The sequence below is a fragment of the Pleurodeles waltl genome, chromosome 5 (assembly GCF_031143425.1).
Source record: "Pleurodeles waltl isolate 20211129_DDA chromosome 5, aPleWal1.hap1.20221129, whole genome shotgun sequence".
Lineage (NCBI taxonomy): Eukaryota > Metazoa > Chordata > Amphibia > Caudata > Salamandridae > Pleurodeles > Pleurodeles waltl.
The window spans coordinates 441,278,508-441,305,269 of NC_090444.1; the positions used below are offsets into that span (position 1 = coordinate 441,278,508).

General features: G+C 43.9%; 1 protein-coding gene across 6 annotated transcripts in view; it reads right to left on the reverse strand.

Annotated features, from left to right (window-relative positions):
- Positions 1-1,417: 1,417 nt before the first annotated feature.
- PELI1 (pellino E3 ubiquitin protein ligase 1) overlaps positions 1,418-26,762 on the reverse strand; it is a 215,584-nt gene continuing 190,239 nt past the window's right edge. For all 6 annotated transcript variants that reach the window (XM_069234240.1, XM_069234237.1, XM_069234242.1 and 3 more), the window contains one exon: positions 1,418-3,616. In XM_069234240.1, the coding sequence (XP_069090341.1) occupies positions 3,050-3,616 (567 nt within the window). In that variant the 3' untranslated portion in view covers positions 1,418-3,049. The remainder of the gene's footprint in view (positions 3,617-26,762) is intronic.

A 26,762-nucleotide genomic window follows, 5' to 3' on the forward strand; every position in this document is an offset into this window, starting at 1 on the left:
ATACCAGAAAATTTGGAGACGCTGTGGAAATCCAGGCTTACATTTGACATCACAGACCAATGCCGATGGTCAACACCCAAAAGAAAAAAAACTCTAAATCAGGATTTGTAGAACCAACCATTGGATGGCAGAATAATACAAAGCATGTGAAGCTAGAGGAAGTTCACACTGCACAATTACCTAGCTGGACTGCAATACAGAGAACCATTTACTTTTCCTAAGCAATGGACGGGTGAAATTTGAAGGCAGAAAAACTTGGGTCCTTTGGCAGATTAACTCATATACAAGACTCAACAACAATCTCTCAAGACCAATCACAATCTACATTCTCACTCATTTACACAAACCACTTCTAAACAAACATTGAAAACACTTACTTCTACTCGCTCACAATCAAACACCAACCAAATATAAGACACGAGAGCTGGGTTTCCAGTTTCGCCTAGAAAGAGTTACAGTTTGAGAATGCACTATGATGCTATGGAAAGCCTAGTTAGCACAATGCAAATTTGAACATTGTACTATAAAACTACCCTGTCATTAAAAAAAAACAGGAAAGAAGGGATCTACTACCTAGCCAAAAAGGGGGCACACAAATGGGCATTTAGTACGTGGGCACGATCACTTGGTAGTGGTTCCAGCTCCAGCCATACATTGAGTCACATTTATTTAGGTCATGAATTAAAGAATAAAAGCAACCTGCAAAATAACTTTCCATGGTATCAGGTAGTGGTCAACGTTTTAAAAAGTTTCAAAGTGTAAAACTTCTAATCAAGTCAATGTGACAGTCGGTAACATGAAACAGCAGTACTGCAATCGAGTAAAAGAACCACTTTTAAAATTCATACTTTGGGCAGGTTTAACCAATGGAAAATCCAACAATGGTTGCCCATTGCACGGAAGCACACAGTGCGTTTGTCTACAGTAAGAGAAAGACCAAACAACATAGATGTCAAACAGTTTACAGCAGTTTCAACTGGCTTGTAGAAAAATGTTTTGCAACCATTGCATGCACAATGGCAGGGACTGTAAACAGAACGGCATTAAAAAATAATCTGCCTTTTAATATCAACAGTCTATACAGGATCACCTATATATCTATCAATAAAAGTACTGACCACATTCTAAAGCACACGACATGCGGTTCCAGCCAACTGGTGAGCACGATGGTCAGCTACAATGAACAGTGAGTGACCGGTCTGAAAGGCACTTTACCCAATTGACATACACAGAAGCAATTGCACAACCCGGGGAATGCTCTGGATCTCCATGATAAGGCAGGCAGCCCATCAATGTAACATGTTAATGGCTTCATCCTACCCAGGCGCGATGTTGGGTGTTCTTCATTAGTCAGGCCACGCAGACGCTTGGCTTTTTGCGCTTCCTCCCCAAATGACAAAATAAAGTTAGCAACAGCTGATACTGGGACTTTTTTTTTGGTGCAGAGACCAAAGCTCAGTAGGAAAAACAACACTCGCGTTTCAGATTATTTTGCAGTAAATATATTAAAACGGACATGCTTAATAGAATACTATGAAGAATGCTGAAAAAAGAATATTCAATAGAATCTTTCAATTCAAAACAAATAAGACAAATGTACAATTTAGTCAAATCCCAGCCCGCCCATCCCCTCAATCTGCAGAAACAAAATTTTTGCGGTAAATCTTTAACCAAATGGGGTCTCTGAATAGGGTTAACTCACATATTTTGAATAAATTATGTTGCAAATAAAAATGGCTATACTGTACAGTCTGAATATAAATGAGTAGACAAATACGATGCAGGGCCTCTGCTCATTTCACTGCATAATGCACTGACAATTATATAAAAAAATTACAAATCTGTCCAAGTCCATTAAATCGTAGTAGCCATTCATGTAAGCTTTTCAGTTGCATACATTTCCTGAGTGTACGAAAACGAGGGAGAAAGACAACAATGAAGAATAACAAAGACATTAATGGACAAATTAAATATTCATTTTGGGATATCTAGCTCGCATACGCCATTTGGACAAAAGAAGGTGCACAACTGTGCTGTCCGCTGGGGAAAACAACTGCTGAATTTTTTTTTTTTTTTTTTTTACAGATGACCGACCTTCAATTTCTAATGTCCATCGAAGTAAACGGCTTCTTAATGCTCACACGTTCTAATGCCCAACTTGCTGCATTCGCACCTAATGCAGAGAATATCAGCCGAGGCAAGCAAACTACGTTTCTGGAGCTTATACAATGTAAGTGAACTTTCTGATGAGGCAAAACTTTGTTCCTGAGAAGGAAGTTGTAGTTGTTTAAAGGATTAAAATATAAACCCCTGAAACGTTAAGTTGGGACATTGGAAAACAAAGGGAGAAACAGACACTCGAGGTTAAGTTGCATAATGAATATTAAGGTTCAAATTTACAATAAAATAATCTTCTCTAGTGACCAATTTTTTAGCCTGCTGCAAAAAACGTATAATGAATTAGACCCTTTGCCAATCACCTAATTTGCTCTAACAATACTATTTCTAAGCAGTTTGTTTGGTGAAAAATACAAATTAGCTCTGATTTAATTGTAGATTAGAAACTGTTTACTTAAACTTGCCTACCTTCAAAAGCAATTAATTCGATGCACTACAGCTTGACAAACTAACCTGCCCAGTGAAACGTAATTTCCAATAAGAAAGATTACTATAAAATGTTGCAATTTAGGTTACTATAATTTACAAGGTGTGTCTGAACAGTAAACTAATGTAGTTTGAATTGACAGTATTTTCTTGAGTTATACAAAATAACTTCAAATACTGATCTCAAGTCATTCAGAAATATTTGATGAAGGCATACAATGTTACGCTGCATAATCCCCTCAAAATAGTTCATTCCCCAAAAAACCACCAAGAATTAGTATTTTTTTTTTTCTGCCTTGGTCTACTTCTACCGAGTAACAAAAACAGAAATGTCTTCATTTTAACGCATACTGTCAAAGCCTGGGACATTTGGGAAAGTCAGTTGTATTAATACAAAGAATAAAGGGAAATTGCTCAGCTTGCAGAGTCATTGAGGAACGTTTTGCTAGTCAAGAGGTCCTTGGAAAATAAGTCTGATGTAACCTTGTTCTCCAGCCAATGAATGTGCACAGAAGGGGCAGGCTGCATGGAACGTGTGAGTGCCATGTGGAAGTGGGATGTGAGACCAATACGCCGTTGTCTTTTCCGAGCACACATGTCCACATGGACTGAAAGCATGAGTTGGAGGTCCTGCATCAACATAAAATCCTGCTTCACAGCCAAGCCACAGAGGTACGTAGGGCCCAACGGACCTGCACATTGGACATTCCCTATCCTTACCATCTCTTTGCTCTTTATTTCCCCAGTTATGGTAACCATGAACATGGCCACAGGTCAGGTACACCCATGGCTGCTTTTCATCAACGACATCTTTTCTCTTCATACTGGGAAAGGCTAATGTGTTAAAACCAACAGGACACTGTGGTCTGGCTGCATTTATCTCCTGCCTCAGTGCTTCCAAATGCTTCACCGTTGGGGTGCGTGAAAGGCCTTCTGCAGTACGCCACAGCAACGCTGCCCCACAGAGATCTATTAGTGAACCATCTTGAAGTTCATTTGTTTCGTTGTCGACCTGAAAAAGAAGAAATTGCATGGTTAAGATACTTGCAATCCAAGCCGAACAGCTGTGTGATGCATCTGTTACTACCTGGTACCTATCCCCGTTCATTAACATTCAAATGGTGGCTGTGTTGGTAATGAAGACAGCAACATAATTGGTTAATTTCTTACACTTTGCGTCATGTACAGGTCCATAGTCGTTAAACCAGGTCCCAGTTTAAGTAAACAGCTCTGACTTTAAAGATTGTTCTGTTCAGCTGACCTGATGACAATACTGGAAGATGCACACCAGGACTCTAAACGGGAATTCACACAAATATTTTCTAACGCTATCTGCCTACCGCTTGAGCTTACAGAATTGCCCCTTGGGTATGCTGCTTCATAAAGCTTTTAAAAAAGCACATTGATAGTCTTAGACACATTCCTTTAACCAGAGTCCGGCACCCTCAAAGGAATCTGAATATTTTTCTGGTCTCATTGTTAAAGCCCAATTGTGAACCCACAACCTGAATATTTGGGGAAGGCAAATGATCCCAGAACTGTACAGTCTTTCATAGGAAAAAGGTTGTTGAGTATACATACTCATCCTGCATTCCAAACATCATTCCAGAGTAAATTCTCAAAAACAAGATTCCCAAATTTTACTTTAACTTTACTGTGAAAACAGTTTTTGGTATATAATGTTAATAGCATCGATACATTTAGATCTCTAGATAGTATTTCTCAGATCTCAACCAAATGAACAGATGTCTACACTTGTTCTAACACAGCCAAATCATTCTAGAGTCACCGACACTAGCAAGATCTACAGGTCAGCGTCAGGGGATGCTCCCTTGAGTATTAGAAAGCCTTAACCTCTATTTCCCAGTTAAAAGGGAGATGTACACCAGTAACTGGCTAATTTTCATCACTAATTTGCCCAACACATAAAAAGGGCTAATTCCATGACATGTTCTCTTCACTGCAGAATGCTCACTGTTATAACCTATCTGATTTCTTGTTTCTCGTACGTTGAAAGGAGCGTTGCTTTGTTCCCCGCCACCTAATGGTGACATCTGCTGTCTCTGACAAACACTGAAGTGCAAGAATGCTTATGATATTTACTTGTACGATCTGTGCAACCTATTGCTACATAGGTGTCAGTAGTAGGTAAACCGTTAGCCTGTGAATTTTTTTAATAATCTAACCGTAAACATCAAGCCTAGTTCCACATCTACAATTTTGTATCCTATGCATTGATGCATAACAATACTGGTCAAACCTCACGAGAGCTGTAGTCACTGGAAAGGGCTGGCTAGTGTGTCAGGGCAACTTATTTGAAAGATCCCTGCCCAAAATTGCACCATCAGGCATTGCAGAAACCATATATATATATATATATATATATATATATATATATATAAAAAGATTCACATGCTGTGCACATCCCGCCATCTAGTGTTGGGCTCGGAGTGTTACAAGTTGTTTTTCTTCAAAGAAGTCTTTTCGAGTCACGAGATCGAGGGACTCCTCCCCTTTCGGCGCCATTGCGCATGGGCGTCGACTCCATCTTAGATTGTTTTCCCCACAGAGGGCGAGGTAGGAGTTGTGTATATAGTAATAGTGCCCATGCAATGGAGTAAATATGTATGTACATAATGTGGTTAAAAGTGATATATTTACAAATTTACAAAATGTTCAAGTCTAATTTTTTCTCAACTTAAAACGGCTACAGGCTCCTGGGGAGGTGGGAGGGCGCATGTGAATCTGCAGCGTCCCATGCCACGAACAGATGTACACTGGGTAAGTGACATTTTCCGTTCGATGGCATGTGTAGCTGCAGATACACATGCTGTGCATAGACTAGTAAGCAGTTATCTCCCCAAAAGCGGTGGTTCAGCCTGAAGGAGTTGAAGTGGTTTGAAATAAAGTCCGTAATACTGCTTGTCCTACTGTGGCTTGCTGTGTTGTTAACACATCCATGCAGTAATGCTTGGTAAATGTATGAGGCGTAGACCATGTGGCTGCCTTACAGATTTCAGTCATTGGTATATTTCCTAGAAAGGCCATAGTAGCACCTTTCTTTCTAGTTGAGTGTGCCTTTGGTGTTATAGGCAGTTCTCTTTTTGCTTTAACATAACAGGTTTGAATACATTTAACTATCCATCTGGCAATGCTTTGTTTGGATATTGGATTCCCTGTATGAGGTTTTTGAAAAGCAACAAACAATTGTTTTGCGAATTTGTTTTGTTCTATCAATGTAGTACATTAGTGCCCTTTTGATGTCTAATGTATGTAATGCTCTCTCAGCTATAGAATCTGGTTCTGGAAAGAACACTGGGAGTTCCACTGTTTGATTTAAGTGGAACAGTGATATAACCTTAGGTAAGAATTTAGGATTTGTTCGTAGAACTACTTTATGTTTGTGTATCTGAATAAAGGGTACCTGTATGGTAAAGGCTTGTATTTCACTTACTCTTCTGAAAGATGTGATAGCTATTAGAAATGCTACTTTCCATGTTAAGTACTGTATCTCACATGAATGCATGGGTTCAAAAGGTGGACCCATGAGTCGTGTTAATACGATGTTGAGGTTCCACGAAGGAACAGGTGGTGTTCTTGGTGGGATAATCCTTTTCAGACCCTCCATAAATGCTTTTATGACTGGGATTCTGAATAATGAAGTTGAGTGCGTAATTTGCAGATAAGCTGAAATTGCAGTGTGATGTATTTTAATGGATGAAAAAGCTAACTTGGACTTTTGTAAGTGTAATAGGTAGCTTACGATGTTTTTAGCAGATGCGTGTAATGGTTGAATTTGATTATTATGGCAGTAATAAACAAATCTTTTCCACTTATTTGGGTAGCAATGTCTTGTGGTTGGTTTCCTAGCTTGTTTTATGACCTGCATACATTCTTGTGTAAGGTCTAGGTGTCCGAATTCTAAGATTTCCGGAGCCAAATTGCTAGATTGAGCGATGCTGGATTGGGGTGCCTGATCTGTTTGTGTTGAGTTAACAGATCTGGTCTGTTTGGCAGTTTGATATGAGGCACTACTGAGAGGTCTAGTAGTGTTGTGTACCAAGGTTGTCATGCCCAAGTTGGTGATATTAGTATGAGTTTGAGTTTGTTTTGACTCAATTTGTTTACTAGATACGGAAGGAGTGGGAGAGGGGGAAAAGCGTATGCAAATATCCCTGACTAACTCATCCATAACGCATTGCCTTGAGAGTGAGCCTGTGGGTACCTCGATGCGAAGTTTGGGCATTTTGCGTTTTCTTTTGTTGCAAATAGGTCTATTTGCGGTGTTCCCCATCTTTGGAAGTAAGTCTTTAGTATTTGGGGATGAATTTCCCATTCGTGGATCTGTTGGTGATCCCGAGAGAGATTGTCTGCTAACTGGTTTTGAACTCCTGGTATGAACTGCACTATTAGGCGAATGTTGGTGTGAATCGCCCAATGCCATATCTTTTGTGCTAAGAGACACAACTGTGTTGAGTGTGTCCCTCCCTGTTTGTTCAGATAATACATCGTCGTCATGTTGTCTGTTTTGACAAGAATGTGTTTGTGGGTTATTATAGGTTGAAATGCTTTCAACGCTAGAAATACTGCTAGTAGTTCTAAGTGATTTATATGAAGCTGTCTCTGCTGAGTGTCCAATTGTCCTTGGATGCTGTGTTGGTTGAGGTGTGCTCCCCATCCTATCATGGAGGCATCCGTTGTTATTACGTATTGAGGCACTGGGTTTTGAAAAGGCCGCCCTCTGTTTAAGTTTATAGTGTTCCACCATTGAAGCGAGGTGTATGTTTGGCGGTCTATCAACACTAGGTCTTGAAGTTGACCCTGTGATTGTGACCATTGTGATGCTAGGCACTGTTGTAGGGGCCGCATGTGTAATCTTGCATTTGGGACAATGGCTATGCAGGAGGACATCATGCCTAGTAGCTTCATTACTAATTTTACCTGGTACTTTTGTTTTGGGTGCATGGTCTGTATTATGTTTTGGAATGCCTGTACCCTTTGTGGACTTGGAGTGGCAATCCCTTTTGTTGTGTTGATTGTTGCTCCTAAGTACTGTTGTATTTGACACGGCTGTAGGTGTGATTTGTTGTAGTTGAGTGAGAAACCTAGCTTGTGAAGGGTTTCTATGACATACTTTGTGTGTTGTGAACACCGTTCTTGCGTATTGGTTTTGATTAACCAATCGTCTAGGTACGGGAACACATGTATTTGCTGCCTTCTGATATGGGCCGCCACTACGGCCAGGCATTTTGTAAAAACTCTTGGCGCTGTTGTTATCCCGAATGGCAACACTTTGAACTGGTAATGTACCCCTTGGATTACAAACCTTAAGTACTTTCTGTGGGAAGGATGTATAGGCATATGGAAATACGCATCCTTGAGGTCTAGTGTTGTCATGTAGTCTTGTTGTTTGAGCAATGGGATCACGTCTTGCAGTGTCACTATGTGAAAGTGATCTGATTTGATGTAAATGTTTAATGTTCTGAGATCTAGGATAGGTCTTCGAGTTTTGTCTTTTTTGGGTATGAGAAAGTAGAGGGAGTAAACTCCTGTTCCTTTCTGATGAATTGGTACTAATTCTATTGCATCTTTCTGCAACAACACTTGGACCTCCAGTTGTAATAGATCCATGTGTTGTTTGGACATGTGTGTTTTCGGTGGGACATTTGGAGGGCATTGTAGAAATTCTCTGCAATAACCATGTTGGATAATGGCTAGGACCCACGTGTGCGTTATTTCCTCCCAGTTTTTGTAAACATTGGTTAGTCTCCCCCCCACACTGGTGTTATGTGTTGGGGATTTGTATCGCTGAAGTCACTGTTTATTTTGCAGTGTCTTGGGACTTTGGAACTTCCCTCTAGTTTTAGGGAATTGTCCCCCTCTGTATTGTCCCCGAAAACTTCCCCTCTGATATTGACTCTGGTAAGTGGGTCTTGTTTGTGAGGTTGAGGGTTCTGTGCTCTGTCTTCAAAACCCCCCTCAACTGTGATTTACAAAATTTGCCTCTGCTCTGTGGGGAGTAGAGTGCGCCCATGGCTTTGGCCGTATCGGTGTCCTTTTTAAGTTTCTCGATAGTGTCCACCTCCGGCCCAAACAACTGCTGTCAGTTAAAAGGCATATTCAGCACTGCTTGTTGTATTTCCGGCTTGAATCCTGAGGTGCGTAGCCATGCGTGTCTCCGTATGGTGACCGCTGTATTTACAGTCCTAGCAGCTGTGTCAGCTGCATCCATTGCTGACCGTATCAGATTGTTAGAGATACTCTGGCCTTCTTCCACCACTTGTTGGGCCCTCTTTTGGAACTCTTTGGGTAGGTGTTTTATGAAATGTTGCATTTCGTCCCAATGAGCCCTATCATATCTAGCCAGCAAGGCCTGTGAATTGGCAATGCGCCATTGGTTGGCTGCTTGTGCCGCGACCCTTTTTCCCGCTGCGTCGAACTTGCGACTTTCCTTGTCGCGTGGTGGTGCATCTCCCGAGGTGTGTGAGTTCGCCCTTTTGCGAGCCTCCCCTACTACCACTGAGTCCGGTGTTAATTGCTGCGTGATGTACACAGGGTCTGTTGGTGGAGGTTTGTACTTTTTCTCCACCCTTGGAGTAATTGCCCTGCCTTTCACAGGCTCTTGAAACACTTGCTTTGAGTGTTTCAGCATTCCCGGTAACATAGGGAGACTCTGGTAATGGCTATGTGTGGACGACAGTGTATTAAACAAAAAGTAATCTTCTATTGGTTCTGCGTGCAGGGTGACATTGTGAAACGCGGCTGCTCTTGACACCACCTGTGTGTAGGCAGTACTGTCCTCAGGTGGTGACGGTGTCGCTGGATAACAGTCGGGACTGTTATCTGACACTGGCGCATCATAAAGATCTCATGCATCAGGATCATCCTGACTCATTCCTGTATGAGTTGGAGACTGCATCATTGGTGGAGTGGCTACCGGTGATGGTTGTGGTGAGCGTTGTGGTGATGGGAGCGGAGTTATTTGTTTTGCCACCTTTGCTTGTGGTTGCTTGCCTTTCTCTTGGAAGGCAAGTTTCCTTTTAATTCGGATTGGAGGGAGAGTACTGATTTTCCCTGTGTCCTTCTGAATGTGGAGCCTTATTTGAGTGTAATCTGGCTCCCCTGCCTCTAGCTCCTGTCCGAATCGGTGTCCTTGCATCTGGGAGGACAGGCCCTGTTCCTCGATGTAGGAACTTGGTTTCGGCTCCGAGGCCGGATGTTTCGGTATTGAAACCTTTTCGACCGTCTTTTTCGGCTCCGAAGACACTTTCTTGCCTTTCAGTGTTCCGATCTCTCGGTGCAGACTCATTTCGGTGCCGCTCTCTCTGTGTCGAGATTGCTCTGACCCGGCGCCGAGTCTGTTCTGTGCCGGTATCTCGACCGGAGTCGGATGACTTCGACACATGCGTGCCCTTTTTCAGTGCCAATGGTCAGTCACCTAATTTTCGGGTTAAGCCATGGCCTGTTGGCGGTGGCGTCCCCTGGGCTTACGTGAATGTTCCGTGAGTTTTGGGCAGTGACGTCTTACTCACGGTTCTCGGCGTCTGTTCGGGATCGACCTCGTCCGAGTCCGCGATGGAGAAGGTTTCCTCTTCTAAGCGTTGTTGTCCTGCCGGCGCCAATGCCATTTGTAGTCTTCTTGCTCTTCGGTCTTTTAGCGTTTTCCTCGACCGAAACGCTCGACAGGCCTCTCTGTTATCCTCTTTGTGTTTGGGAGACAAACACAAATTACAGACCAGATGCTGATCTGTGTAAGGATACTTGTTGCGACATTCGGGGCAGAAGCGGAATGGGGTCCGACCAGGCCCCGCCGGGGAATCGAAAACCCCAAAGGGCCACCGGAGCTCTTAAAAATTCTGTGTCGATCTGTTGTAACTAACCCGATACCGAACGCAAACAATACCGTAGAATTTTCCGAGATTTAACTAACTTTCCGAACCAAAACACAGAGCGAAGAGGAACACGTCCGAACCCGATGGTGGAAAGAAAACAATCTAAGATGGAGTCGACGCCCATGCGCAATGGAGCCGAAAGGGGAGGAGTCCCTCGATCTCGTGACTCGAAAAGACTTCTTCGAAGAAAAACAACTTGTAACACTCCGAGCCCAACACTAGATGGCGGGATGTGCACAGCATGTATATCTGCAGCTACACATGCCATCGAACACACACATATATATATATATATATAATTCAAAAAATAAACGGCAATTCAAGTATGACAAATGATTAATGAGTCAAGATTAGAACAATGAGTGCTTTATAGGCAACATTTGTTTTTACCATGGAATCACCCATTTGAAAATATACCCATATCTTCTATTTATCACAATTGATAAAACACTGCCGGTTATTCAAGTGGTGTAAATTACGAGGGCATGGGATGGAACCCAATATTACCCAACTCATAGGTATTGTATTGGATTGTGGTGGCATTTATATAGTGCTTCATACCCATATGAAGCACATTACCAGGCAGGCAGTGTGGTACACATGGGGGAAAATAACTGGATTCACCTAAACGTGCAGTGTAGCTTATACGGAAATTGTTTTGGCTCTAGGTGTAACTGGCCGAGTGCTGTTTTTATCCCTATACTGCTAGTAGCTACGCCTGAGCATGCACTTGGAGATAAGATAAGTTATTGAATCTAGATGAAAAGGTACGGGTTATAAGTGTGGCCTAAATGAGAAATGTGTTGTCATTCTGGGTTGTGAAACACACTCATTGCGCCGCTGCACGTGTGCTGCTTTTATGTATGCCCTGAAAAGAAGACAGGGGAGAGAAAAAGCTGCACATGTGAACTTTCCTATCAATGTGGGGAGGGCAAACATTTTGCCTCTTGTTTAGGTGTGAGCTTTACAGGCGAACCCAAAAATATTTACTTGTTTTATCGTGTTAACCCAGGAGCAACAGAGACGTAACTTGATGCATTAACAAAAACAATCCCAGATGAATGCATTTGACTACATGCAGCAATGGTATATGCAGGCTGTTTATTATCCTTTCCATGTGAAAGGGGCAGGGTATTGGGGGTGACGAGCTGATGGGAGTGCACTGTGCACTCCCCCTCAGAGCACGTGTGCCGTCTTGGGCCAGCCAAACACACGTGCACAGGGCTCTCTCCAGCCCAGCAACACAGTTGCTGGCCTGGAGAAAGCCTGCACAGGCCCCCCAGTCTGCCTGGCAGCGCCCTGGCTGGGCACTCTCAGCCAATCCTGATGCTGCTCTGAGCGTCGGGATAGGCACAGGGCAGGCTAGGAGCCTGTACCTGCAGCAGCGAAAGGAGAGGAGCGGCGGGTGGAGCAAAGCAGGTAAGTAGTTTTTTAAATTATTACACAGACAATGTAGAAACCAACAGACGTACACTGAAGGCAGACAGCCAAGGTAAGATGCAAGAAATCTGTCCGGGGGGACTAGCCATCAGGCATGCACAGGAGATCCATAGAATTTTCATTCAAAGACTAGACAAGATGAGGAGCAACCCAAAGGCTGGCACAAGATTATAGTTTGCAACAATAAGCTCTCAAAAGACCGCTTAAGAGCAACATAGTAGCAACCATGCCACCCACTGGATAGAGACCGTCAGGGTAAGGAAAATGTTACTTACCCTGTAAGCATTTGTTTGTTTCATGTAGTGTTGTAGATTCACATGCTGTGCATACTCCTGCCATTGAGTGGTGGGCTCAGACATGTGTAACTTGTTTTTCTTGGAAGAAGTCTTTTTGAGTCACGGTATAGTGACTCCACCTATTGTTGCATCAGCTCCATTGTTTGATTGTATTTTTTCCCACCAAGGATGAGGATGTAGATGGAGCACAGAGATACAGAAGAGATGACACACTCTCCCACCCCACCCCAAAAGTAATGCAGAAGACACAAATAATATCATCTGCAACTGCCAAAATCCACCGGTGGGAAGGTGGACTTGTGTGAATATACAGTACTACATGCCACAAACAGATGTTTACCGGGTAAGTAACATTTTCTGTTCATGGCATGTGTAACAAAATGGTTTTACATGTAATAGTAGTTTCGCAGCTTGAAGAATTTTCTGGATTTACATGCTGTGCATTATTCCCCCCATCTAATGTTTGGGCCCAGAATACTTCCCTTGTGGTCATAATCCTTCTCTATCTTTCTATCTGTTGGGTGTCGACTAGTCCACAATTTGATGCTTTTTTTTAACCTCCAGTGACATCATACACCCTCTCCTTACACGGTTTTCGTGGTCACCATCTTCAGATTTGTTTCTTTTTTAGTCTTCTTTTTTGTCTTCTTTCCCATCGTCTTTGGGAGGTGGGTGGGTCACTTGTGAATCCAGAAAATTATTCAAGTTGCAAAACTACTATTACAGGTAAGAAACTATTTCTCTCTGCAGCATGAATCTTTTCTGAATTCACTTGCTGTGCATGGATTTTGGAGCAGTTTTTTCCTTCATTGTATACACTGGGTTGAAGACAGGCTTGAATTTGTACATGTATGCTTTAAAACATTTTAAACCTTATTCAACTGAATGCCTATACAATAATGTATTGTAAATGTATGAATTGATGACCATGTAGCTGCCATGCAAATGTTCTGAGTTGGAATATTTTCTTTAAAAAATAAATAAAAAAAAGCCTATTGTTGCTTGCTTCTTTCTTGTAGAATGCACCCTTGGCGCGTTAGTTGTACTCCAGTCTTTGTGTGACAAAACTGTATAGTTTGTGAAGTCCATCTGGCTATAGTTCCTTTTGTCACTGCATTGCCTACATTGTTGTTTGCAAATGAAACAGACAGCTGCTTTGTCTTTATTATCTTTGTTCTTTCAATATAATACATGATTGCTCTTTTTGCCTCAAGAGTGTTAATGCCTTCGCCGCTTTAGTTTTTGGTTCTTGGAAATAACTTGGTATTTGAATAGACTGATTAATATGAAATTGAGAAATTACTTTTGGTAGAAAATGGGGTCTGTTCTTAAGACCACTCTGTCTTTGTGTATTTGTAGATACAGTTCATGTACTGTATGTGTCCGTAGTTCACTCACTCTGCAAAGAGATGTCAGTCACTAAAGAGAGAGTTTTATATGTGAGCATTTTTAAAGTAGCTTTAGGTAAAGGCTCAAAAGGATCATTCATGAGTTGTGCCAACACTAGATTTAAGTTCCATGTTGGCAGCGGCACCTGTCTTGGTGGTGCCAATTTCTTTGCTCCTTCCAAAAAACGTTGTGTATGGCTGGGGATGTAAAGAGGTTTTCCCCGTACAACCTCTAGTATATGCTACAATCACAGCCAAATGTACCCTTACTGAGGTATATGTGAGATTACAATCTAAGACGTGTGAGGTATTTTAGCAGGGTTACCTCTGAAGCGATCTGATGAAATGATCCTGAATTTTTGCACCAATTTGTATATTTTTGCCATCTTGCTTTGTAACACCTTATGGATGTTTATTTTCTTGCTTCTCTTATACTGCATTGTCTTTTCAGATATGTTTAGATGCCCAAACTCTACGTTTTCAGGAGCCATCCTGCTAGATTCAAGGAACCTGGCTCGGGATGGAGCACCTTGCCTTCTGCATTGATAGCAGATCCCATCTTTTTTGGGAAGTTTTAAAATGCTTCCTTGAGACATTTGAATTAGCTCAGAGTACCAAGTTGGTCTTGGCCATTGTGGGGCAATTAAAACTATTCTTATCTTGTTTTGTTTGCATTTGTTGATTACGCTGTGTAAAAGAAGAATTTGGGGAGAAGCATATACAAATTTCCCTGACCAATTTATCAACAGGGCATTCCCCAGGGACCGGTGGTCTGAGTGTCTGGATGGAAAGGATTGCCATTTAGCGTTTGCACATGTTGCGAATAGATCCATTTCTGGACTTCCCCACTTTTGAAAAATATGTCTGAGTACTGGTTGATTTAACTCCCACTTGTGAACAGATATAGCCCTTCTGCTTGAGCTATCTGCTTGAACATGGTCTTTCCCTAGAAAATGAATTGCTAAGTGCATCTTCCCTTCTAGTGCCCAAATCCAAGTTTCGTGTGCTAGTTTTGATAAGGGGAAAGATTGAGTTTGTCCCATTTGTTGGTATAAAACACTGCTGTTGTATTGTCTGTTTGGATTGGACCTTTCCCCACAACTGCTTCTGAAGGGCTTTTAAGGCTAGAAACACTGTTTTTAATTTCAGGATGTTGATATGTTGTACTGCCTCTTGTTCCTTTCAGATTCCTTTGATTTTCAAAGTGCCATGTGAGCACCCCAACCTAAGTTAGAGGCATCTGTAGTGATGATTACTGCTGGAGTTGGTTTCATGAATAATCTTCCCTCTTACATTAATTCTGTTCCACCATGCCATTTCCTCTGGTTTCTTCTGAGTTACAATCACTAGATCTTCCCAACTTCCTGGTGTTTGTGACCATTGAAACTGCAGCCATTCCTGAATTGGTCTCATATGTAGTCTCACGCTTGGTATCAAAGGTATGCAAGACGCCATCTTTCCTAGTATTTTCCCCACAGTCCTGACTGCCTGACCCATCAGGTAAAGAAGAATCTCCTGAAGAACAGATTCCATTCTCTTTTAGCTGGTGTATGCTCTTCCCTCTATTGCGTTGATTCTTGCTACTAGAAACAATTTTTCTTGTTCCGAGTTGGTTGATGATTTTTCTATATTTATTGAAAATCCCAGCTGTATAGAGTTGATGCCACTTTTTGAACATCTTTTTTAGTTTTTTTACTTACGAGTTTGCTCTTATAAAATAGTCGTCTAAGTAAGGGTGTACGTGTATGCCCAGACTTCTCGGGTATGCAGCCACTGCTGATAAGCAATTTCTAAACACCCTTGGTGCACATTCATTTGATGCTGAAAGCTAAGACCTTGTATTGGTAATGCTAGTTGTTCACCACAAACCATAGATAGTTTTTGTGATTGTAGTTTAATGGAATGTGTGAGTGAGCATCATTTTAGGTCTATTGTTGCTAAGTAGTCCTTTTGAATTTGTGGCATGACCTCTTGTAGAGTTGTCATTAGGTCCAGAATTGGATGTAGACTTCCGTATGGTTTTGGAATTAGGAAATAAGTTGAGTAGTTCCCTTTGTTGGCCTCATTCTGTGGAACCCTCTCTATTGCAATTTTATTTTTTAATTAACTCCTGTATTTCTTTCATTAATCTTGCAGTCTCTTTTGAGAGTTTCTTTCTCTTTGGCCCTTTTGTTGGAGGCAACTTTAATAATTCTATCAATATCCAAATATTATATTTACAATCTACTTATCTGATGTTATTTTCCTCCATTCGTGGATAAAATTCTTTATTCTTCCTCCCACAGGTGTAGTAGAGGTTGTTGTGTGATCAAGTCTTCCATCGAAAGAGTTGATCCTTTGCTAGCAACAATTGTGCTGCTAGGCACTGATGCAACAGACAAATGTGTAACAGTGTGAGAAACTATAGTGATGCAGGATGCCATCATGCTGAATAAACTCAGCCTTTCTGACCATTACCTGGTGATCTGGCTGAAAAAGAGGTAGTGGTGTTTTGAATGCTTGTATCCTTTGCTGGGTTGAGGTAAGTGTTTCCTACTCAAAAGTCAAGTATAGCCCTGAGGATGGACTGCACTTGGAGGGCCTGGAGTGGGATTTGGTTGCAATGATAGTAAAGCCTAGGTTATGAAGGAGATTGATGGTGGCTTGTGTGTGCGCTAGGCTAGGCATTGCTGCAGCGTGGCGCTCTTGATCATCCAACCGTTCAGGTAAGAGAAGACTAGGACACCGCTCCTCCTAAGGTTAGCGGCTACCACTGCAAGATTCTCTGTAAATACCATTGAGTCTGTGGTTACCCTGAAGGACAGTACTTTGAACTGATAATGCTGTCCACTTACCACAAACTATGAATCTTCGCTGCACAAGGTGGATGGGTATGCAGACGTAGGCATCCTTCAGATCGAGGGTTATCATAACGTGGCATTGAGGGGAGGAATGGCACGCTCGAATATCACCATGTAAAAGTGCTCTGACAGGATGTACTAGCTGAAGGGCCTGAGGTCAAAGATGGGCCTTAGGGGCCTACCTCTTTTCTGGGGGTTAGAGAATACAGGGAGTACATCCCCTTTGCCGCAATGTTCTGGCGGCACTAGTTCTATAGCGCCTTTTTTACATAGTGCACGCATCTCCACTTAGAACAAATGCAGAATGTTCTGGGGAGTGTGTATTTGCAAGGGGGAATGTTTGGTGATGTTTGTGTGAGCTCTAAGCAATACCCTCCCTGTCTAGAACCTACAGGTGATATCTGCCCAGCAGGGCAGGAACCCCTGCAATCATCTCCCCCATCAGGTGTTGTGTCGGGGGTGGAGGGGGAATGAGGAGTGTCCCTGCTTGGCACCTGCAGCCCCATTAGGAGCTGCACCCTTTCCCATGCCATTATTTTCCTTGTATTCTCCCCTGAAGTAACACCACATGGGTGACTATTGCTGCTGTTGTCTAGGGATGGATTGGAATCCTCAGGTGTGGTGTTTTGGATCCACCCCAATACAATAAGTGGCAAAGGAGAGGCAGGCAGATAGGATTTGGGTGGGCTCCCGTAGCTTTGGTTGTTTTGGTGTCCTTTTTATGGTCGAGCCTGCGTCGCATGCGCTCGCGCATGTGTATCGCAGCGAGACGCTTTAGTGTTTAGAAAAGGGCTCGGAGCCCTGTCGACGTCACATCAGTGTTTTTCATTCATTAGTAGGCTTGCCTAGTAAAATCTGCTTGCTTTCATTAGTCGAAGGCATGAATAAGTCATGCCTTTTCCGGTGGATAGCCCTCCTCGAGCGCAGCGACCAAGTACAGAAAACATGCAAGGCTCGCGGACTACTTTTTCTCATATTTACTAGCGCGATTTCGCTTGGCAGAAGTCGAGCGCTTTACATAGTTAATTGCACTTTTTCGGCTTACGTACATAAATGCACTTTTGCCGGTAGGTGAAAAGTTGGGTTAGGAGTTTACAACGCTATCAGCTCTAACATGAGCAAACGCGAGACCTGCTGCATTGTAAATGCTTGTTTATCTTTTCCACCATCTCGTCTACTTGCGTGCTGATGAGGTACTCCCCATCAAAAGGCATATTGAGGAGATGTTTCTCTTGTTTATACCTAGACACTCGCAGCCAAAAGTGTCTTTAAAGGACACTGGTGTTTAGGCCTCAAGCAGCAGTGTTTGCTGCATCCAAGGCATACCTAAATCGGGTGTTGGAAATTATCTTTCCTTCCGCAACCAACTCCTGACCTAGTTTCTTAAAATTGTCTGGGAGGTGTAAGATGATATCTTCCATCTGATCCCAGTGGACCTGGTCCTACCTGGAGAGTAGGCCCACAGTATTGGTAATATGCCAATGTGTGGCAGACTGTGCAGCAACACATTTGCCTCCTGCATCAATATTTATACTCTTGCAGTATGGAGAGGGCCGGAGGGGGGAACTTCCTGTGCCCTAGGAGTTAGCCCTCTTTCTAGCTGTGTGACTGACCAAGGAATCGAGGTAACTGGCCCTGTATATAATGTGGGTCAGAGGGAGACACCTTACATTTCTTCTTCACCTTTGATGTGACAGGAGAGGGTCTCCAAGAGGAAGTCATCCTCATGCTAAACGTGTATTTCCACTTTGTGGAAGATGGCTGCTCAGTGTAAAACCTCATGATACAAGGTGGTGTCATCAGGAGGGTGAAGGCTTGGCTGGATATAGGTTCGGATCAGAGTCAGCTGGGGGGATCTGTATTGTATTAATCTGCTGGGTTGTCAGGGGCATGGGGATCATATGGTGGGTCATATGGAGCTCTAGGGCTGTCCCTCCCTCACCAGAATGTGAAATAGCCTGCGGCAAATGTTGCAGGTGGTCCACAGGTAGCAGAGAAGAGGTAGACACAGGGGAGGGGGGGGTGGGAGTTGGAACGAGGAGGACGACTAATGAAGGGAGTGGGGAGTCTCATAATGCAGAGACTTCTTGGGCTCTGGCTCCACAGGCAGGTTTAGGACCCCCTCAAAACTCAAATTCCCGTTGTGAGGAACTGGGTCCTTGGGTATATGGAGAGGCTTAGTCAAGATGAGACGGATGGCAAGCTGAATGTGACTGCGTTGCTGCCTGGTGTTCAGCTGTTCTTGGAGCTGTTGGAGGATCGGCTGGTGGAGATCCTCAGAAGCAGCGGAGGAGTCAGCTGTGAATACAAGGCTGGTCGGAGCAAGGGCTTTGGGAGCCAATAGAATATAAGTGTGTTTGGGCTCCATGGTTTATGGCTCAGAAGAATGCCATCTTAAGGGTCTGGTAGTGGATGTTGCCATGCAAGACTTTGTGGAGGACATTGGCACCAAGGTCTGGCTCGGGTTTTTGGTGCAGACTATGGCCATGAGGCAGCGGTGGACCTGATGCCTCAAGGTGGCTTGCTAGCTCAAAGCTCTCTCCTCTGAGTGGAGTGTAATACCAGAGTGGTGACCATCTTTGGTGGCGGGCGCTGAGCCAGCAGGGGCTCATCCGCTCTGGCATCAGTCAGCACTGTCTGCCGAGAAGGTCTCCTGCATCTATGTGCCGGGAGCTTTCAGCTACTGTGGATCTTTGGTGTCTTGGTCCCGAAGCGGTTGGGAGTTATTCTCTTCCTCTCGCTTATGCACCATGGTAGCAAAGGTGAGGCAACGAGAATCAGCGAATCCAGAGCATTTCCCTATTTAAAAACTCAAAGCACGCAGCACAAGAATCCTCTTGAACGCCAGGGAACTAACAGAAGTTACAGACTTTATGCAGGTCTGTCCTTGGGTACTTGGAATGGCAAGTGGGGCAAAAACTAACAAACTGTTCCATTATGAGGACATTTTCAGATGCTGAAGTAATGGAGGCCAGGAGGGGCTGAGCCCTAAATGGAGGGGAGTCATTGACTGTGGAGCAGTCGAAAGGAATATGCAACATTTGGACCTGCCTCGTAAGAACAACTGTAGATTCTAGCAATGAGGAATGGATCCAAAGACCCAGGGAGACACCTCTGAACCAGATGATGGAGTTAAAAACAATTTAACAATGGCGTTGACGCGCATTCGCATTACCAGCAATGTGTGCAGTCACTATACCTCGTGACTTGAAAAGACTTCTACGAAGAAAAACAAGATGCACACGTGTAGGAGGCTGGACTGGCTTGTAGTGAGTACCAAGGGGTACTTGCACCTTGCACCAGGCCCAGTTATCCCTTATTAGTGTATAGGGTGTCTAGCAGCTTAGGCTGATAGATAATGGTAGCTTAGCAGAGCAGCTTAGGCTGAACTAGGAGACGTGTGAAGCTACTACAGTACCACTTAGTGTCATATGCACAATATCATAAGAAAACACAATACACAGTTATACTAAAAATAAAGGTACTTTATTTTTATGACAATATGCCAAAGTATCTTAGAGTGTACCCTCAGTGAGAGGATAGGAAATATACACAAGATATATATACACAATAGCAAAAATATGCAGTATAGTCTTAGAAAACAGTGCAAACAATGTATAGTTACAATAGGATGCAATGGGGAAACATAGGGATAGGGGCAACACAAACCATATACTCCAAAAGTGGAATGCGAACCACGAATGGACCCCAAACCTATGTGACCTTGTAGAGGGTCGCTGGGACTATTAGAAAATAGTGAGAGTTAGAAAAATAACCCTCCCCAAGACCCTGAAAAGTGAGTGCAAAGTGCACTAAAGTTCCCCTAAGGACAAAATAGTCGTGTTAGAGGGAAAATGCAAGGAAAACACAAATCAGCAATGCAACAACGATGGATTCCTGACTGAGGGTACCTGTGGAACAAGGGGACCAAGTCCAAAAGTCACAAGCAACTCGGAGATGGGCAGATGCCCAAGAAATGCCAGCGGTTGGTGCAAAGAAGCTTTTACTAGGCTGAAGAACTGTGAATACTGCAGGAACGACAAGGGCTAGAGACTTCCCCTTTGGAGGATGGATCCCCCACGCCTTGGAGTGTCGTGCAGAAGTGTTTTCCCGCCGGATGGACGCCAACAAGCCTTGCTACACGCAAATCGTGCGTTTGGCGTTTTTGGACGCTGCTGGGGCCCAGGATGTCGCAAATTGGACCTGCAGAGAGAGGACGTCGAGCTAGACAAAGAGCCCTCACTGAAGCAGGTAGCACCCGGAGAAGTGCCAGAAACAGACACTACGAGGATGCGTGAAACGGTGCTCGCCGAAGTTGCACAAAGGAGTCCCACGTCGCCGGAGACCAACTTAGAAAGTCGTGCAATGCAGGTTAGAGTGCCGTGGACCCAGGCTTGGCTGTGCACGAAGGATTTCCGCCGGAAGTGCACAGGGGCCAGAGTAGCTTGCAAAGTCGCGGTTCCCAGCAATGCAGCCCAGCGAGGTGAGGCAAGGACTTACCTCCACCAAACTTGGGCTGAAGAGTCACTGGACTGTGGGGGTCACTTGGACAGCGTCGCTGGATTCGAGGGACCTCGCTCGTCGTGCTGAGAGGAGACCCAAGGGACCGGTAATGCAGCTTTTTGGTGCCTGCGGTTGCAGGGGGAAGATTCCGTCGACCCACGGGAGATTTCTTCGGAGCTTCTGGTGCAGAGAGGAGGCAGGCTACCCCCACAGCATGCACAAGCAGGAAAACAGTCGAGAAGGCGGCAGGATCAGCGTTACAGAGTTGCAGTAGTCGTCTTTGCTACTATGTTGCAGGTTTGCAGGCTTCCAGCGCGGTCAGCGGTCGATTCCTTATCAGAAGGTGAAGAGGGAGATGCAGAGGAACTCGGCTGAGCTCATGCATTCGTTATCTAAAGTTTCCCCAGAGACAGAGACCCTAAATAGCCAGAAAAGAGGGTTTGGCTACCTAGGAGAGAGGAAAGGCTACTAACACCTGAAGGAGCCTATCAGCAGGAGTCTCTGACGTCACCTGGTGGCACTGGCCACTCAGAGCAGTCCAGTGTGCCAGCAGCACCTCTGTTTCCAAGATGGCAGAGGTCTGGAGCACACTGGAGGAGCTCTGGACACCTCCCAGGGGAGGTGCAGGTCAGGGGAGTGGTCACTCCCCTTTCCTTTGTCCAGTTTCGCGCCAGAGCAGGGGCTAAGGGGTCCCTGAACCGGTGTAGACTGGCTTATGCAGAATTGGGCACCTCTGTGCCCAACAAAGCATTTCCAGAGGCTGGGGGAGGCTACTCCTCCCCTGCCTTCACACCATTTTCCAAAGGGAGAGGGTGTCACACCCTCTCTCAGAGGAAGTTCTTTGTTCTGCCATCCTGGGCCAGGCCTGGCTGGACCCCAGGAGGGCAGCTGCCTGTCTGAGGGGTTGGCAGCAGCAGCAGCTGCAGTGAAACCCCAGGAAGGGCAGTCTGGCAGTACCAGGGTCTGTGCTACAGACCACTGGGATCATGGAATTGTACCAACAATGCCAGGATGGCATAGAGGGGGCAATTCCATGATCATAGACATGTTACATGGCCATATTCGGAGTTACCATGGCGAAGCTACATATAGGTAGTGACCTATATGTAGTGCACGCGTGTAATGGTGTCCCCGCACTCACAAAGTTCAGTGAATTGGCTCTGAACAATGTGGGGGCACCTTGGCTAGTGCCAGGGTGCCCTCACACTAAGTAACTTTGCACCTAACCTTTACCAGGTAAAGGTTAGACATATAGGTGACTTATAAGTTACTTAAGTGCAGTGTAAAATGGCTGTGAAATAACGTGGACGTTATTTCACTCAGGCTGCAGTGGCAGGCCTGTGTAAGAATTGTCAGAGCTCCCTATGGGTGGCAAAAGAAATGCTGCAGCCCATAGGGATCTCCTGGAACCCCAATACCCTGGGTACCTTAGTACCATATACTAGGGAATTATAAGGGTGTTCCAGTAAGCCAATGTAAATTGGTAAAAATGGTCACTAGCCTGTTAGTGACAATTTGAAAGTAATGAGAGAGCATAACCACTGAGGTTCTGGTTAGCAGAGCCTCAGTGAGACAGTTAGGCACCACACAGGGAACATATACATGCACACCTATGAGCACTGGGGCCCTGTGTGACAGGGTCCCAGTGACACATACATATAGGCCACAAACCTATGAGCACTGGGGTCCTGACCAGCAGGATCCCAGTGACACATAACAACCATACTGAAAACATAGTGTTTTCACTATGAGCACTGAGGCCTGGCTATCAGGATCCCAGTGAGACAGTGAAAACAGTGACAAACACCCTGACATACACTCACAAACAGGCCAAAAGTGGGGGTAACAAGGCTAGAAAGAGGCTACCTTCTCACAACACGTCCGAGCCCAACACTAGATGGCAGGAGCATGCACAGCATGTGTATCTACAGCTAGACATGTCACAAACATGGTTTATTCAGAAATGACCCAGCAGCCCACAGCCTGCATTGTATACAGGCTACAACTGTACATTTTCCACCAAGTCTGACTATGAGCAACATGGTAGAATAAACGCTGTGGGTATCAGGTATTGCAAAGCAATAGTTTTGTTAGACGACATTGCCAACAATGTTACAATATTAATAAAAGAGATTGTGATGTTCAAAGGGGCAGAAGATTACCTTAAAATGATCTGCTTGAGAGATGAACAAGGCAATTTATATTCAAAAGAAAAGTGGCTGAAATAGCGCAGCAAGTTTTAAACCTGCAGCAGTCTAATTTTACACAATGCAGCACATAACATAATCCATAACCAACAGAGCAATCGTAAAGCCTGGCATCATCTTAGTTTGTTATCGCCTTGCAGACCCATCTTGAAAACATGTTGCAAAATTAAGAATTGAAAGGGCTGAAAAAGTAACTAGAAGCACACAGAGCACATACTTTTAATCATGCATAGTGTATGTGTCCACTGACCCTTATACTTCTAAATACTGCAGAATGGACAATCTTGACCACCAAGTAGCAGCATTCCCACTAGTTGGTAACATAAGTAAACATTTGGACTAGGCACATTAGAATTATAGTGCCACTATTCAGCAGCTTCAAATTAGCAATTGTTGGACAGATTACTATGAATGAGGACATATTGTGTACTCATCTGTACCTGCTGGTAGGAGTTCTTGCCCCCAAAGAAATGCTAAAATATGTTCCTTTAAGGGGGGGGGGGGGGGGGGGGGGGGGTCTGTGTTCACGGCAACTCCAAGTGACTTCACACTGGTTGTCAAAGAGGGGAGTGCGGTCATGAGGGTTCACAGATGTTAGCCAGGGTTGGATCAAGGTTTGTTAGGTGCTATTGAGAGAACAAGAGGAATTCTGGCTTCATCAGTTTGAATTTTCGGTAGTGCATCATGTATCTCTCTGAATTTGCTTGAGGCATTCCATAAGTAGCTGAGCACCCTCCACGAAAGAGATTGTGAGGTAGTTCGCAGTTTTGTTAGTTAGTTGGTTGGTTGTTGTTTCTTTAGCATATTGATGAATCTTGATGGTCTCGCACGCACATAGGGGACCAAGTGGAACCATGTAGAGTCCTTGTCATGAGCTGGCTATTTTTCAGAGCATGAAAGGATGACTACTCCAATCTCCCCTCAACAAAAAACACTTCACTTCATAGTATGATGGAAAGAATTTTGAATGAAGATGAAAACGTAAAGATTTGACCTAATCCTTAGTCATTAATCAGGTGTGAAACATCACATGTCCTCCGAGATCCTACTCTCGGGAGCTGAAAACTGGCTGAGAGACAACTATCAGTACAGAGCATCAAGAGAAGGGAAAGCTCCTAGAACCTTATAGGAGCAGGACACTTTCCTCCTAAACTTTCAATATAAGCCTATGAGGCATAATTTTCTCCTTTCTATTGTACACTTTCACCCCACATGCTACAATAAACACTTTACATTGATCATTTGGAGTCGAACAGTCTAGTTTCAGGAAAACAGAAAAAAAGGCCAATAGGCTACTAAAGGGTGCTGTTCATCATATGGACACAGGCACCCTGTGTTAGAATTCAAAGGACAATACAGGGAGTGCAGAATTATTAGGCAAATGAGTATTTTGACCACATCATCCTCTTTATGCATGTTGTCTTACTCCAAGCTGTATAGGCTCGAAAGCCTACTACCAATTAAGCATATTAGGTGATGTGCATCTCTGTAATGAGAAGGGGTGTGGTCTAATGACATCATCACCCTATATCAGGTGTGCATAATTATTAGGCAACTTCCTTTCCTTTGGCAAAATGGGTCAAAAGAAGGACTTGACAGGCTCAGAAAAGTCAAAAATAGTGAGATATCTTGCAGAGGGATGCAGCACTCTTAAAATTGCAAAGCTTCTGAAGCGTGATCATCGAACAATCAAGCGTTTCATTCAAAATAGTCAACAGGGTCGCAAGAAGCGTGTGGAAAAACCAAGGCGCAAAATAACTGCCCATGAACTGAGAAAAGTCAAGCGTGCAGCTGCCACGATGCCACTTGCCACCAGTTTGGCCATATTTCAGAGCTGCAACATCACTGGAGTGCCCAAAAGCACAAGGTGTGCAATACTCAGAGACATGGCCAAGGTAAGAAAGGCTGAAAGACGACCACCACTGAACAAGACACACAAGCTGAAACGTCAAGACTGGGCCAAGAAATATCTCAAGACTGATTTTCCAAGGTTTTATGGACTGATGAAATGAGAGTGAGTCTTGATGGGCCAGATGGATGGGCCCGTGGCTGGATTGGTAAAGGGCAGAGAGCTCCAGTCCGACTCAGACGCCAGCAAGGTGGAGGTGGAGTACTGGTTTGGGCTGGTATCATCAAAGATGAGCTTGTGGAGCCTTTTCGGGTTGAGGATGGAGTCAAGCTCAACTCCCAGTCCTACTGCCAGTTCCTGGAAGACACCTTCTTCAAGCAGTGGTACAGGAAGAAGTCTGCATCCTTCAAGAAAAACATGATTTTCATGCAGGACAATGCTCCATCACACGCGTCCAAGTACTCCACAGCGTGGCTGGCAAGAAAGGGTATAAAAGAAGGAAATCTAATGACATGGCCTCCTTGTTCACCTGATCTGAACCCCATTGAGAACCTGTGGTCCATCATCAAATGTGAGATTTACAAGGAGGGAAAACAGTACACCTCTCTGAACAGTGTCTGGGAGGCTGTGGTTGCTGCTTCACGCAATGTTGATGGTGAACAGATCAAAACACTGACAGAATCCATGGATGGCAGGCTTTTGAGTGTCCTTGCAAAGAAAGGTGGCTATATTGGTCACTGATTTGTTTTTGTTTTGTTTTTGAATGTCAGAAATGTATATTTGTGAATGTTGAGATGTTATATTGGTTTCACTGGTAATAATAAATAATTGAAATGGGTATATATATATTTTTTGTTAAGTTGCCTAATAATTATGCACAGTAATAGTCACCTGCACACACAAATATCCCCCTAACATAGCTAAAACTAAAAACAAACTAAAAACTACTTCCAAAAATATTCAGCTTTGATATTAATGAGTTTTTTGGGTTCATTGAGAACATGGTTGTTGTTCAATAATAAAATGAATCCTCAAAAATACAACTTGCCTAATAATTCTGCACTCCCTGTATGCCTAAGAAAGGTACGCTGGGATCCGAGCAGATAGCAGGAAATTATTCAAATGTTTATAGCCATCAATGAAGATCCTACGATTCGGAAGTAATGGCACACCACAGCCTTACCACTGTTCTTTACTAGTAGTCTGGTGTACAAAGGTCTCAGCAAATGCTTTCACAAAGCAGAGCATCTTGCCCAACTATACAATTGTTTGTATAGGGACATACAGTATGTATATTTCTATTTAATAATTTATAGAGCGCATGGCTGACCGAAGGCCTCCCAGCGCTTATGCAGGACCAAATTAAAGAGAGAGCACTGAGCGCCCCACGGAGGAAAAAGGAAAGTCTTTCGTAATTTACGGAAAGGAAGTTCAGAATCCAGTAGGCGAACTTCAGCCGGAAGAGAGTGCTGCCCTGAACACAAAAGATCTACCTCCCCATCTCAACCTCTTAATCCGAGGTATATTAAACAGATGCAGATGAGGATCTGAGTAGTCGTTGGGGAATGTAGAGAGTTATAGTCTAAGAAAGGCCGGACCTCTGTTGTGAAGAGCTCGGTGAACAAGGCAAGCTGCTTTAAAGTTTATACGCTGTTCAATGGGTAGCCAATGAAGGGAGGCCAAGGCGGATTTTGACGAAAGAGGTCTAGGAATCCCCATCAAGAGACAGGCAGCGGCATTCTG